We start from the raw sequence: 14329 nt of genomic DNA, 5'->3' as shown, positions 1-14329 counted from the left end.
GATCACCAGGGTACCAACGCTCCATACATCAGGCAAAAAAGCGAAAAGAGAAGAGCGGAAAAATTAAAGGAAACTCATGCAAAGAGACCACTACACATTTTGTTAAGTCTTCGAAGTGCACGAGGGGTGGTCAGTACCTGCGGTGTTGATGCGGGACGCCAGCTGACACGTGACCAGAGTACAAGTATTGTTTATTTTGAGAATTCAAATGTTTACAATGGATTGAGTAGAAAGAAATAGAAAGAAATGGAATGAAATTGATTTCAAACAGTTAAATCAACAGGAAGGTGTTCGCTCGCTACTATGGTAGGTATACGCTAAAAAGGGGACATTCCCTTACTCCGACTTCTTCTCACTAAGGCCGCGACGCTTCAATCTCTGAGACTCCCAACGTTGCCAGCCAGCCTCAGCCAGGTCTTCACTTAAGACGAGATCACGGATTCTGACCAGCCGGGATACAGTGGTCTCCATGGCCCATTCAATCAAACCGGAGCTTCGGAGCAGGCTGGTGACCATGAACCAGCCACAAGCGCATACGAATCCAGCGGTACATCCAGCAAGGACTTGTTTCGGGGTGTGGTAGTTGAGGTAGACTCGACTGGCAGCGACACCAGCAGCTCCAATGCAAAGGGACATCATGACCAGGACTCGTAAGAGGACGGCGACATTGGGGTAGGAGCTGGCGGAAGCTTGGCTGTGACGGAAGAGAAGGAAGAAGGTAAGGTAGACGGAGAAGAAGGTCATGAATTGGGCGTGTGAAGATGGCATTCCATATCCCTTGCCGAACATTTCTGTAAATTACACGTGTCAGTTTTGGGAAGGTACGCACGAGACCATCAATATCAACAACTTACCCTTCGGTCGCTCTTCCTTGATCAAACGTTTGAGGACAAAGTTTAAGGCTTCACAGCCCATCTGTCCTGTAAACATCAAGATGACCTCCACCTCTCTTGTTGACCAAATCAAGGTTGCATAGGACACACATAGTGCCTGTGGGATCAGGGCCAGCCATGCTGAGGCAAAGGACAGTCGGTCCTCGGGGTTCTGGAAACCTAGTTAGTGGTAAGTCAAACAGTGTGATTATAATGGGTGGTAACTGACATAGTGGACATGAGTTAGAGACAACGACGCCAGCGGAGTGTCTCCCATGATGTTGTTTAAAGAAAAGAAAAAAGGAGTGAATAAGGGAAGTTCCAAAGTTCTCAAGTTTCCCCCTAAACTTGGAGATTTCCCTTTTCAGGAAGATCATCTCAGACGGTCAAATGCCAAGTCCAAATGCCAAGACCCTGTTTCTTATCAGTTGGCGATAAGGAGATTGGGCAGCGGGGGGGAACTTCAACGTTCAATTTGTTTTTTTCTTTTTCTTCTTTTCTTTCTCTTCGATATTCTTTTTTTTAGGCATCCGAGGGAGGATTTGCCTTTTCTTTTTTTTTTTTTTTTTTCCGTTTCAGTTCTGAATAATTTGGGTATCTTCTTTTTGAATCTGTCTCAGTCTACTTCAACTTTCAAACAATGACGCTGTTGTTCTCTCTCCAAACTCCAGACTCTCTATTGCATCATCTTTTGGACCCCTCCCGACTTTCTGCCGAACATTGGCCTCTAGAAGGAATACTCGGAACATCTTCATCTTTGGTTGGTCTAATTTTTTTGGACGGTCTCAGATACAACGCTGATTCGAAGTCAACTTCCTGCAGGATATAACCCCCCTTTTGTGCCCGATCGTCCTTAGTGATCGTTCATTTGGGATCGGTCATCATTATTACCTCGGTCAAGGGTTTTTTTTTTTTCTTTACAGTCATGAGCTATTGTTGCTAGGATTTCTTGTAGGAGACAACCATTGTCTCCAAATTGCGATCCACTGGATATCATACCGGAGGCAAATATTCCACTCACCCCCCACTTGAGAAATCTTCACAAGTGATCATACTCGGTTTCATCTCATCATGACCGAACTCGACTTTCCAGAGGATGACCGCTCGGTCGAACTTTCCTCGATTGCTGCGATCTTTCCAGAAATACAGATCGATCCTTCCTCTCCGTTCCAAGCCGTTCTCGATCTTCCAGTCGCACCTTCCGTCCCAACCTCAATATGTTTTCAGCAACCGCTCGATGCCGTAGCTGCCGTCATCACACCTCCAACTTCATTAGATGAATCTAAAGGAGAATTAGACCAGCCGCCCATCAAAGATGTGCATGTCCTCTCGCACTTGCCCCCGCTTAATCTCGAGATTGAATTACCAGAGGGTTACCCAACCGAAAAGCCGCCTATCGTTCATCTGAAAACAATCCCCTCATGGCTACCCCTCTCAGTCATCGATCAACTGTCTAGCGATTGCCACCGACTCTGGGAAGAATGTGGAAAGGATCTGGTCGTCTTCACCTACATCGACCACCTCCAGCAGCTTGCAGAAACAACTTTCAATATTCAGGATCCGTCTGGGGAGGTATCTTTGTCGCGGGACTTGAAGATCGGATTACTGGACTACAACAAAAAGGCCGAGCGGGAAAAGTTTGAGCAGGGAACTTTTGAATGTGGGGTATGTCTGGAACCGAAGAAGGGAACCGTTTGCTATCGATTACTTCGCTGCTCCCACGTATTCTGCATTCAATGCTTGCAGGATTTCTACAACTCCTGCATCACCGAAGGTGATGTTGACAGTGTGAAATGTATGGCGCCGGATTGCGAGTACAACAAAAGACCTGCAGCTGTACCAGGCGATGGCCAGACCCCGCCACGCAAGAAGCGCGATCGGACCCTGGGACCAAGCGAGCTACTTCAGATCCCTCTAACCGCTGAAACGGTTCAGCGATATGCATTCCTCAAGAGGAAGAAGAAAATTGAAGCCGACAAGACCACAGTATATTGTCCACGGCAATGGTGCCAGGGCGCTGCACGATCCAAGCGGCACCCCAAGCCAGAAGATCCCATGTCGGATGACTTGGGTAGTTCGGACGAAGAAGATGGATCCGAGCCCCGAAGCGAAGTAAACGATGGAGAGCTTCCTCCCATGGCGGAGCGTGTGTCTATCTGTGAAGATTGTAACTACGCCTTTTGCTGCGTCTGCAAGAAGGGCTGGCATGGCGAGCTGGTACGCTGCTTCCCACGCCGCGACGGTCAGCCCACAGAGGAGGAAAAGGCAACCGAAGAGTATTTGCGTTTGTACACTACCCCTTGCCCGACTTGCAACGTGCCCTGCCAAAAGCAAATGGGATGCAATCACATGCGCTGCTTCCAGTGTGATACGCACTTTTGCTATCTTTGCTCTGGCTGGCTGTGTGCAGACAACCCATACAGGCATTTCAACGACGCGAAAGGCCAATGCTTCAATCGTCTTTGGGATTTGGAAGGTGGTGATGGCATCAACCCCGACGGAGCTGAAGCCCTCCACCGCATCCCAGATGCACTCCTGGATTTTGATGACGACCCAGCGGTGATAGCCATTCACGAAGGAACTGATGAAAGCGATGACGACCGCCCCGCATTTGAATTTGATAACGATGAAGACGATCTTCACCGACACCCTCCTCCTCCCGCTCCCGTCCCACCACAAGTCAACCGTGGTGGCGGCAGACCTGGCCAGCGTGATCATGCAGCTGCCCGTGCAGCAGCAGCTGAGCGTCAAGCCCAAGCTCGTGCCATGGCCGAGGTACGAAACCGAAATGCGCGACGACAGGCCAGACGCCCTATCCGATGGGCAGAAGTTCCTCCCCAACGTCTCCCCCACAGGCAGGTGATCCTAGACGCCCTGTCCGGTGGGCGGAGGTTCCTGCAGAACCATTGGCAGACGAAGAGGGCCCCATCCGATGGGAGGCTATTGCAATTCGACCAGGTCGAGCACAGGCACATCCTGGTCTTCAGCGATTTTTGGACCTAGTACAAAACGACCGTGAAGACGAATGGGATAGTGATGAGATGGATGATGACTTCTAGATCGAGATTCTATGTGCACGACTCACATTCAATCAACATTCAACCGCACATGAGAATTTTCACATTTTCCTCTTGTTCAAAAAGCGTCTTAACGACATTGATGCATTCAACGAATTCATGTTCTTTTTTCTTTTTTTTTCCCATCAATTCCCCCTTTGTTTTCTGTCGCATTGCGTTTAGTTTCCTTGTTTCTTTTGGTTATTTTCTTTCTTTCGTTTCTATTTGCTTTAGATTTTCATATACTAGGTCTTTCTTCTCTGGCCAAGCGCAGGCAGTGTTCATACATACTTTCCTGCACATATAGTGCGTGTTGCCAGCGCCTTGCTTATTAGATATTCTGCTTTTCTATTTGATACTTTCATAATTTCATCATGGTCGATCGTTTGACTGTATTTAGTCTTTGACAGTAAAACAGGGGGCATATGGTTTTACTGTCCTCTATGGTCACTCAACTGGACTGACTATATGTATAGAACAGCTTTGCATCGCATGGGTATAAAATAACATTTTGGTTATGACTCCCCCTCCCCAGATTTAAGAAAAAGTGTCCACATTACTAAGAAAAAAAGAAAAAGACAAAAACAAAAACGATCATAACCTTGTAAATGATCGTAAAAGAGATCGCCTCTGGACTCCGAATTGGGCTCTCTCCATCGAGAGAATCCTAATATACAGCCTACCTCTACGTTCAGCAAGCCAATTGCACATTGAGTTTAAGGAGCAAGAGCCGTCAAGCTTACACGCACCTTCAACCGCATATGGGCTAGTGACCATGCCGGTGAGGTTATCGTCATACATTGGGCTAGCGTCTAGCGTCGGAGGCTGCACTTGATGGCTTGGGGGTATCATCTTCCAAGACTCTAAGGTTGATATCAAAGTGCGGACCTTGGATAAATACCTACGTAGTATATCTTAGGAGAACCTTGGAAACCTTGTTTCAGGTGACTAAACATCAAATTTAAGCTTATTTTTCGCGGAACCAATCAGGTTCACCTTGGTTAGAGCCTCAAGTCGCCGCTGTACGACATAATCACGTTGAATGATGACATATTTCTTCATACTATTTCCCAACTACAGTGATTGAATTTGACATAGATATTTTGTATTTCATTTGACATGCACTTGTACAATTAGGTAACTATTAACACGGGTGGATCTGCTGGTTTGGATGAATGCTTCTTACAACCATGATTCAAGAAGCACAACCTGATTTCGTGATGGTAATTAGCATCTCCAGTCATGCCAGAACTCATAGCTCATGACAGTATGATCAAAAAATAACACAATCAACCTGTAATGTCGAGAAGGCTGGTAACCATGCCATGTCTCATGGGGTTGGTAGATGCTTGAGGCATAGGCGTGGGTTTCAGGAATTGTGAGGTTCGGGATTTCGGAGTCAGCGCTGAGATCCGGGTTAGAGGGACTGGAAGCCCCGTATCCGGGGAGTCTGCGACACCAGGCTCATCTTTATCCGGGTTGAGCAGACGGTGGTTGAACCTCAACCGATCTTTGTGGTTGACATCCAGAGGTATACAAGGGACATCTGGCGGCATCTCAAATCCAGGCATAGGACTTGCGGCAATACCCATAATAGGTGATGGTGGAGATTTATCGTCCCTGTCCTGGTTGATGAAAGGGAGAAGCCAGTCTAGGCGAAAGCTGTGACCAATTTCCTCTTGCCAGGTAAGAGTGATGATGGCAACTCCACCGGCCTGGGAGGCGGCAATAACGATCCCAAGTTCAGGGAGGTACTTGACCAAGTTTAAGCGATCACAGGAAGGGAATATGGTATCTCCTACAAGCAACTCAAGTGGATCATGACAGAACGACTGGCATCCATGGTCCAACGGATAAGGATTTAAAGTTATCCTATTTCCAGAGAAGTGGAGAATAGGAAAGAATTGAGGATTGCATGCTGAGTGACAGGTTAGCATTCTAATCCAATAAACCGAAGTACATCGCTCACTTACGATGGCGTATGAAAGGGTGTTCAACATATTCGTCATAAGGATGATCTATGCCCCATTGCTCATTTTCTTCTTCAATTAAATTGGCAATATCACGTCTCTCGCGGATAGATCGACGGGGTGGATCCACTGCATAGTCTTGTGATAATCCAGTGCTGGTAACAATGCTCTCACTAGCACTGGCAGGAGAAGCAGTTTTTGAAGCCTCTGGAGTTGTATGATCGAGCTCTGGGCTCAGTGATAGAGGCCGAGAATCATCAGGAAGAAAAACATCGTCTGGTAGAAATAGCCTCGAAATCGTTGCACGTTCTTCAAGTGCGACTTTCCTAGAAGCGAGGACCGATCTCGACGCAACGTAATCAGCCGCATCTAACAGCTCATAAACCATCCGATCCTTTGTACTTCTTAGGACCGGTTCGCATCCACAGGCATCAAACTTCCATTGGTGCTGTTGAACTTTGCGAGGATGTAAAGGAAAGACGAACCAGCCCGTTTGTCCTTCAACACCCCCTGGATAATCATAACTGGATGTATTGACAGGGGTTAGGTTGTCCCAGACTCTCCATACACAGACTCGGTTGCGGATATCGGTGCTGACCATCCACAGACCATTGGGGTCCAATTCAAAGTTGGCAAACGACACGCATGGGATGTTGTCAAAATGACCAGTATAGCTGAGCCGCAGGTTGCATGTCCGATGATGGGGCATCTCCTTTTTCAGCTCCTCCATCTCCGGTGCACTGTCAATGCATATCCATGTGCTTTCCCATACACCAGAGCCTCCCACACTTGAGGTCTCAGAAGAACTAAGACTGATACTGTCACTCTCAGACACAACATCCACTAACGCGAAAGCAAAGACTGTGATAACGCCTGTGTTCGCGCTCACGGCAATCAACCGAGCAAATTTGTGGATGGCTAAGCCCCATGCACTTGAGTAAACATATTCAGCGAAGAAAGGCTTTACTTCATGCGCATCAAATGGTCGGCTTCCTCCATGTTCGGAGCTCCTATTGATTGCTGAGAAAATAGCCTCGACATTGTAGCCAGTCACGTTTCCAGAGTCTGTCGCCAACAGCAAAACCTCATCAACTCCCAGATCATCCACAATAATTTGATTGATTGTATGAGGCCAAGAACGGTCGATGTAGCCAGGCGAATTGGGGTTTTTCATCACCGGGTGAATGATCATCTCGGGTTGGGACCCAAGGAGCTGGCGAGGTCCACTGGGAATCCATACATAGATATTGTCGAGGTGAGCTGTAAAAAGCAAATTTCGACGCTGTGAGAGGGCCGCCTTTCAAAAGCAGAGTTAGAACTGAAGAGAAATTATACAGTCGAAACAGCAACTCGGTCAGTAGGTTCTCACCAGGTTACACCTCCAAGCAGATACAATCGGCATAGAAACATCACTATAGCTCAATGATAATCAGCCACACTGAATTTAGGCAGTAAAACCATAAGCACTCACCTAGGGTACTAACACAAGTCAGTTCATAGTTCTCACGTGAGGTTTAAAAATACAAACATACGCGTTCCTTTTCTGTTTCAAGATTCAAGATTTGTACCTGGGGGCGATACCGCATAAATTCATTCTCGATATCTGAATAGCACGTGTCCTCATTCTGAGGAGAAGACATTGCTGTAAGCTAAGGGTGCTTGTCTCCAATGGTGGAGCGCAGAGAAGAATAATTCCTAGTGTCTGAGTAGAAATAGTCGTTAATAGTGTAAGAAGAAGCTTGTTCTGTCATTTCCAAGGGTGGAAAGGCCAGGCCACAAGAGACAGAAGGGTGGGAACTTCGTAAACAGATCATGATCAAGCTGGTCGAGAACACCTCCATGGCTGCGGGGAGGTGGAATCGTCCGATGATATAATGGCTGACCGCCCGCGCACGGACCACCCATTCGAGTGAGTACAGACCTACAGCTTCGAAGGCTTTGGCTTTCTCCTTCTCACAACATAAATTTCTTCAGTACAATTCTGTCGCATGATGGATTTGGTTGCTGGTGTACGCAAAGAAGGCAGCCGGTAAGTCGATTCACTGGTTATCATCACCTTTGGTATGTTTAAGTTCGCTAATTTTTGTATTAGCGGCGGCCGCGATGAGTTCAAATGGTCCGACGTTCAGAATTCCGTGCACCGCGAGAACTACCTAGGCCACTCGGTAATGGCCCCAGTTGGCAGATGGCAGCAAAATCGTGATCTTAGCTGGTATGCCAAGGGAGACGAAGACGAGGAAGCACGACTCCAAAAAGAGCGAGAGGAACTTCAACGTGTCAAGGAGGCCGAGGAGGAAGCGATGGCCGTCGCTCTGGGCCTCCCGGTGCCCCCGAAGGCATCTCAAAATGCCAACATGGTTCCTCTAGGGGGACCCAACAGTACCGACATTGTGTCAAAAGAAGAAGAGATGCCAGATGCTGCAACAAGGGGAAAAGACCACCGCCCAAGTCACCGCCCAAGTCACCGCCACCGACGCGAGCGAACCCGAAGCCCGCAACGGGAAAGGCGACATGACCGGGGCGACGATTCTACACGTGACAAGGACCGGAGACATCGCAGACATCATTACGATCGAGAGCGCCATCATCGCACCCATCGTCACAGATCACGATCTCGCGGTCGAGACCACTACAGACGGCGCTCGGTGTCCCGTTCTAGGAGTCGACCCAGCCGAAAAGATCAGGAGCACCAGAAACGACGATGGATGGAGCGCAGCTACTCACCAGCTGAGCGCCGACGACACCCCGAACGCAGACGAGACCGAGATGACCATGACCGCCGCCATTGAGCTGCAGACCAGGGGTATGAATTGTTAAATTAGCTTGGCGTTGGAGGAATCGATTCAAATGTCGGATAATTGATTGTGTACAGCTATCAATATGACCACTATCTAATCCACGTGACCAACCCTTTTCACGAGGTTCAATAGCTTACAGCTCGTCATGAGTGGTCTTTTCAACTCCGGCCAAATCAGGCATGGACATCATGTTCACCACCATACTGGTCCAGCCGGTAAAGTGCTGTGTCCGCTGGCCGTTGCCCGAGTCAGGGTTGTACTGTTCCCAAGCGAATCCAGTCTTCTTCCACTCGCGGAAGACATTCTCGACCAAATTCTTCCGCAAGTCGGAGTACATCTCCCGCGCCTGTTCCTGGTGAGGACCGGACACCGTTGCAGTGTCCTGTGAAGATTCTGTTAGATTTTGCGGGCAAATAAATCAAAAGATGGAGCACTTACATAGAGATTCTTCAACACCAAGTAGTTGATGTTAATCCAGATAGGGCTTCTCCAATAGTTCTCATCGGTCTCGTAGAACTTATCCTTCATGCTCAAACTGCGGATACCGTAGTCACTCCACAGCTCCTCGGAGTCACCGATCAAGTCCAAGATGGCCTTGAGACGAGGGCTGTCAGGACCCAGCATACCAGTCAGGAAGGGGAAGATGGAGATGTAACCCTTGTGGCAGACGTGGACACTCTCTTCGTATTCATCGATAGTCGCATCACAGAAAGTCTGCTCCTTCTCATCCCAATGCAAGTCATCAATGTTGCGAGTGATAGCAGTCTCGTAGGAGGCGTATTCCTCGGCATCTTCTTCCTCGCCGAGGCTCTCGGCAATGCGACGCATAGCGCGAGTCATCATTCCCATCCAACTGATCAGATCAACATGCAGCTCACCGGGGTGCGGCGGCTGAGCTCTGGGGTAGTCATCGATGCCAGAAGTGAGGATGTGCTGCACGGAACGTCCGCGCCAGCGGTAGCCTTCCTTGGTCGAGAATGCTTCACGGTCATATGACTTGATATCGCCGCGCTGGGTGTTTCTATACCAGTTGTAGTGCTTCTTCAGGAGCGGGTAGAATGAGCGAAGGTATGCTTCAGACAGTTCCGGGTGTCGGACTGTGGCAGAGCGCAGGCTCGCGGTCGCATCTTGGTTGTCCAGGGATTCGAACTCGTTGCTCTTGTTATTGCTAGTCTTGACTTTGTCCATGAATGCTTCCAAGGCCATGAACAGAGTAGGTGGGTTTGCGTAATGGGGATATTGGATCGTAAACTCCGGAGGCACCTTGCTGCGTGCCTCTTGACCGAGAATTTGTTCACGGGCAATCCACCCATCCTCGTCCATCAAGTGGAACCAGCTCTTGATAATCTCGAGCCTGTAAACGTCAGTATATCAGCTAAAACTAGTAAATGAAACGGAATTAGGTGTAAACATACGCAAGATCGGTATCGTACTCAATCACGGGCATCAAATGGAAACCTTCATCCCAAAGGAACCCTCTAGGGAAGAATGGCCGGGAGGGAACGCAAGTGAAAAGCTCTTTCGGGCCTTCAATAACAGGCTGCACGGCAGCCCTAGCCTCGGCAGTCTCCTCCCAGAAGCCTTCATTCTCCTCTTCATACGCAGGGTTTGCAGACCGATCCACGACATCATCGCCGTGGAAGTATCCAATGCCACCGATAAGGTTAGACAGCATTGCCTTGGAGAAGCCCGAGTACTTCGGCGAGTCAAATGGCGCCTGTGGCGGAGCAGCTGCTCAAAGGTCTCAGAAAATGAAGCCGAAGCATCCTCAATTTCCTTAGTGAGGATTTCCGAAGTCAACGGCTCGGGAGCGGAGCCAGAGGAGAACAGGACATCGAACTCGAATGCACCTGTGAAAACCTTCTGGACAAGATGGGCATTGCCCTGGCCAGGCTTATGCTTGATAGTAAACAGCTGGGCTGGGGGAGAAATGTTCTCTTTTCCGTACTCTTCAAGGGCTTCATCCACCTCCGCCTTCAATTGAGTGAAGAAGATTCCCTTTGCTTGCCAAAGTTGCTCCTCTGGGAAGGCCACACTAGCTACAATGCTGCGATCCAATGGCTTGTCTGTGGAGCTAGGATGATTGTAGCGGGGGTACGAATTGGTTTCCGGTCCAGTGGTGACATCGATAGCGAAATCACCAAGTTCAGTGGAGTATCCTTCGAGCTTGACATTGCCTTCCACGCCAGTGGACTCAGAGGATGAAGAATCAGCTCCCAAGTGACCGAAGCCTTCAAGAGTGGAATAGAAGATCACCGAGACGGGCTGGTCGGGGTCTGCACCCTCTGTGGGCGTGCCTTTAACTCGGAATCCCCAGCTACCTCCGTGCTGACCACCGGGAACCTTGATGAAATCGATTGTCAAGTCCAAGCTGTTCCCAGCGTCGTGAATGGTTTCCCGTCCACCCTTGCGGATATCGTACTCGTCCCAGCCATACCCGGTCATTCCTTCATTTTGTTCGCATGTATGTCTAAAGTCTTAGGTGGATGTTAGCTTCAAAGTTCACCAATGGAGCTGAGATACCAAATATCACATACTTTGTTGAGCACCGGCATAATCGTCAACCTTTCCCCAGATCAATCCTGCTGTAAGACTCTTTGGAATGCGAGGACGCACTCCAAAGTAGAGATTCGACTTGTAGGGACCCCATAGCAGGGACTCGTTGCTGGCGCGTCCAGCCTCTCTAATCAAAACGGACACATCATTGGGATCTTCGCTTGCAACAATCCCAGTTGCACAAAGCAGCGAAGTCAATAACGCTGAAATTCTGAGGTGACGCATTATGTAGCCTCAGTCAATTGACTGCTGTCCTCTCCGCGGCATTGAGCTATAGGTGTATGTACGTATTTCCACTTACCGCCTACTTCATTAAGACTAGTCTCACATGTGTACCGGACAATGCCAACGAACGTCACCCGCCTTTCCTTTTCCGCTTTAGTGCTCCCCTCGTTTACACGCTTGTTCACGAGCTTACTAGTTATGTCTCATGAAAAATGCATTCAAAATCTTGTAAATAAGTGCTGTCTTTCTTATTATAGATACTGTGGTATCAAGTATGGTATTCAGATGAACTCGCGTGGATCTAACGATCCAATCTTCGCGCTCTTCGCCTTGCCATCAAATACAAACTCACTCATGAGCTTCCCTGTACCCGGCGCATTCTGGATACCCCAGCAGGTATGGCCAGCTGCAATATACAGTCCCTTCACATCAGTCAGGCCAACTAGTGGCCCAGCACCAGAATCACAGTTTGGAAGATAGCAGGCTTGGCGAGTGCGAACCTCCCCGTCGCGCAGCTCGTCAGAAATACTACCCACATGGTCGATGATTTCCTGGCAGCGTTCCTGGTTAACCTCGACATCTGCAGTAGTCTTTGGTAGTGGAACTGTTCTATCTCCATCGCCACATGCATAGACAGTGGCATCAGGCCGTGCGTAGATTTCTGGCGTAGCCACAGTTGGGCGTGACTTCTTTTCGGGGTTGAAGTCGGCCGGGATTTCGATGTTTGTAAACAGGCAGTATGCACTGACTGGTTTCTTGGGCTGGATCACCACGCTGTGAGCCCGCATGGCTGAGATCGGGACCTCCGGGAGGATAGTGTTCGTCCAGGGACCAGCAGCAACGAGCACATCGGTAGCGGCGATGGTTTGTGTTTCACAGGATGTTTTATCGGTGTATGTCACTGACTCGACAGAGCTCTTTGACCGATTGATATCTGTAACCTGTCCAAGAATGATATTTGCACCCTTCTCCTCCGCAAGCTTTGCAATGGATGTAGTAAAGAGGTATGGGTGCACTTGAGCAGTTTCGCCCGGTCCACTCATACTTTCATAGGCCCGAAGAAGCTCTGGCTCAATCCAATCCAAGTCGTGGGGTATTTTGGCAGACCTCAGCTTAGACATAGCCGCTGTACTGCGTTTCTGGAGGGATTCTGTATTTCCCACCCCGGCTTTCCCTGCAGTATTCTCGGCAAGAGCACGACCTCTCACGACGAGTTGGCCACAATTGACCTCTCTGTATCCCCATCGGTTGATACCATCGTGCTCTTTTGCAAGTTCGGCATGCAGTTTATAGCTGAGACCAACGAGATTGCTCGGAAAAGCCCATTGCGCCAGCATACCACCCGCCTTTCCCGATGCTCCGCCTGCAATTTCAGAGGCCTCAATGAGTGTGATTTTGTGGCGGGCAGGGTCGTAGAATGGGTGTCTGGTGAGGTAGTATGCAGAGCAACATCCAATGATGCCACCACCTGTGAGTATTTCGGTTAGCGAGTCGCGAATATAGCGCGCGGGGTACGAAAGTCGCAACCACTCTATCCTTACCAACAATAACAATCTCACGCCGGTCTCCTGTCGTCGACATCTTAAAATTTGGCGTTATATTGGGCGTTAATGATCGTAACGAAGCCACTGTATTGGAAGCCGTAGGAAGTTGTAACTGACAAGTTTAGACCACAGGTGTGCTTGGATACAGAGATGCCTACGTCACTGGAGATCTATGCCCAGTCACATGTCGCATCCGCAATCAAGTCCACCATGACCGGTCTTTTCTATATATAGGGAATCATTCAGAAGAGTTTTTTTTTTTTTCTTTTTGGTTTGAACTAATTCGTAGTAAATTCACAATGGCTTGGGCCATTGAATGGAAAGGTGAAATATCAAGCCAACAAAACAATACTCCGCAAATGCATGTCGTGTCAAAGGATGGCAGAAAAAAATGTCCAGTGTTTTGAATACAAAGAAAGTGGGGGGCCATTGGAATAGTAAAGAAGTGAGGATTCATCGCGAGGGACTGAGAGGCCGGTTGAAACCGCCCTGGCGGTTCATGTACTGTCGGTACTCGATCTTCTTCTCCTTCCGCACACCATAGATGTTGTTTCCGGGGATCTTGGTGTTCTTTGTAGTTCGGAACCGGCTGAAGCCCATGGTCTTTCGCATTTGTGCCTCCATTTCGTCCTCGTCCGCATCTTCCTTGAAGTCTACGTCCATCTCATCCTCGTTGCGATCTGGTCTTCGTTGTGCCCCAGTTGACTTCCGCCCATCATCTCGCGATCGAGGATCTTTGCGGTCACTCTTGGGGCCTCGAGGGGGTGACCGGGCCTTTGTGCCATTGCGAGGCGGAGATCGGGAGCGCGAACGTTCGCGGAACTTAACGCTTTTGGGTGCATTACCTGATATTCATATGTTAGCAATGCACAAATACTCCACTGAACTAAATATTTCACCAACCTCGTCTATCCTGGTTGCGCTCCCGACTGGTGCTCCTCTTTCGGTCTTGGGCCCCGCGCCCACCTCTGTCTCCGTCTCGTCGGTCTCGGTCGCGGCGATCTCGAGACCAGCTCCGTTCTCGCCTTCCATCTTTGCGTTCTCGCGAGCGAGAGCGATACCGGCCGTCGCGTCGGTCATCTCGTGGAGCTGGTGAACGTCTGCGGTCACGGTCTGACTCTTGATCTGGCGCACGAGGCCGTTTATCATTTGAATCCCACATGGCAGAGCTGTCAACTCGGCGAGGACGCTTTGCAGGTGGCTCCGCCATTGAGGAAAAGGCCTGGTCTGGTTTGGGCGTTGACCTGTACGGTGTGGGTGTTTATTGCTGCTGGGGGCAGATGAGGATGGCCTTGCTCAAATTTCAAG

General features: G+C 49.2%; 7 protein-coding genes across 7 annotated transcripts; 2 read left to right on the top strand and 5 right to left on the bottom strand.

Annotated features, from left to right (window-relative positions):
- Window positions 1-336: 336 nt before the first annotated feature.
- Window positions 337-1149, bottom strand: N7516_007514 (phosphatase PAP2 family protein; the record flags this gene model as incomplete). Its single annotated transcript, XM_057220234.1, has 3 exons — window positions 337-791; window positions 855-1044; window positions 1102-1149. The coding sequence occupies 3 exons, from the start codon at window positions 1147-1149 to the stop codon at window positions 337-339; spliced, it is 693 nt and encodes a 230-aa protein (XP_057074325.1).
- A 794-nt stretch (window positions 1150-1943) lies between these two features.
- On the top strand, window positions 1944-3931 carry N7516_007513 (RBR-type E3 ubiquitin transferase; the record flags this gene model as incomplete). Its single annotated transcript, XM_057220233.1, has 2 exons — window positions 1944-3647; window positions 3728-3931. The coding sequence occupies 2 exons, from the start codon at window positions 1944-1946 to the stop codon at window positions 3929-3931; spliced, it is 1908 nt and encodes a 635-aa protein (XP_057074324.1).
- Window positions 3932-5217: 1286 nt separating this feature from the next.
- N7516_007512 (uncharacterized protein) lies at window positions 5218-7538 on the bottom strand (the record flags this gene model as incomplete). The annotated part of the gene is made up of 5 exons (XM_057220232.1): window positions 5218-5846; window positions 5902-7195; window positions 7268-7310; window positions 7370-7377; window positions 7431-7538. The coding sequence occupies 5 exons, from the start codon at window positions 7536-7538 to the stop codon at window positions 5218-5220; spliced, it is 2082 nt and encodes a 693-aa protein (XP_057074323.1).
- Window positions 7539-7886: 348 nt separating this feature from the next.
- N7516_007511 (MMtag domain-containing protein) lies at window positions 7887-8715 on the top strand (the record flags this gene model as incomplete). The annotated part of the gene is made up of 3 exons (XM_057220231.1): window positions 7887-7927; window positions 7991-8255; window positions 8299-8715. 3 exons carry the CDS (start codon window positions 7887-7889, stop codon window positions 8713-8715), a joined length of 723 nt encoding a protein of 240 aa, XP_057074322.1.
- A 114-nt stretch (window positions 8716-8829) lies between these two features.
- cwh41 (mannosyl-oligosaccharide glucosidase) lies at window positions 8830-11477 on the bottom strand (the record flags this gene model as incomplete). The annotated part of the gene is made up of 5 exons (XM_057220230.1): window positions 8830-9078; window positions 9135-10050; window positions 10112-10427; window positions 10547-11173; window positions 11234-11477. 5 exons carry the CDS (start codon window positions 11475-11477, stop codon window positions 8830-8832), a joined length of 2352 nt encoding a protein of 783 aa, XP_057074321.1.
- A 281-nt stretch (window positions 11478-11758) lies between these two features.
- On the bottom strand, window positions 11759-13058 carry N7516_007509 (NAD(P)/FAD-dependent oxidoreductase; the record flags this gene model as incomplete). Its single annotated transcript, XM_057220229.1, has 2 exons — window positions 11759-12945; window positions 13019-13058. The coding sequence occupies 2 exons, from the start codon at window positions 13056-13058 to the stop codon at window positions 11759-11761; spliced, it is 1227 nt and encodes a 408-aa protein (XP_057074320.1).
- Window positions 13059-13474: 416 nt separating this feature from the next.
- Window positions 13475-14170, bottom strand: N7516_007508 (SNUT3/LISCH7 family protein; the record flags this gene model as incomplete). The annotated part of the gene is made up of 2 exons (XM_057220228.1): window positions 13475-13866; window positions 13921-14170. 2 exons carry the CDS (start codon window positions 14168-14170, stop codon window positions 13475-13477), a joined length of 642 nt encoding a protein of 213 aa, XP_057074319.1.
- Between the last annotated feature and the right edge of the window lie 159 nt (window positions 14171-14329).

Source organism: Penicillium verrucosum (genome assembly GCF_028828655.1).
Source record: "Penicillium verrucosum strain IBT 35672 chromosome Unknown utg000002l_segment0_segment0, whole genome shotgun sequence".
NCBI lineage: Eukaryota > Fungi > Ascomycota > Eurotiomycetes > Eurotiales > Aspergillaceae > Penicillium > Penicillium verrucosum.
Note: the sequence above shows the minus strand (reverse complement) of the source record. Positions and strands in the feature narration are given on the sequence as shown.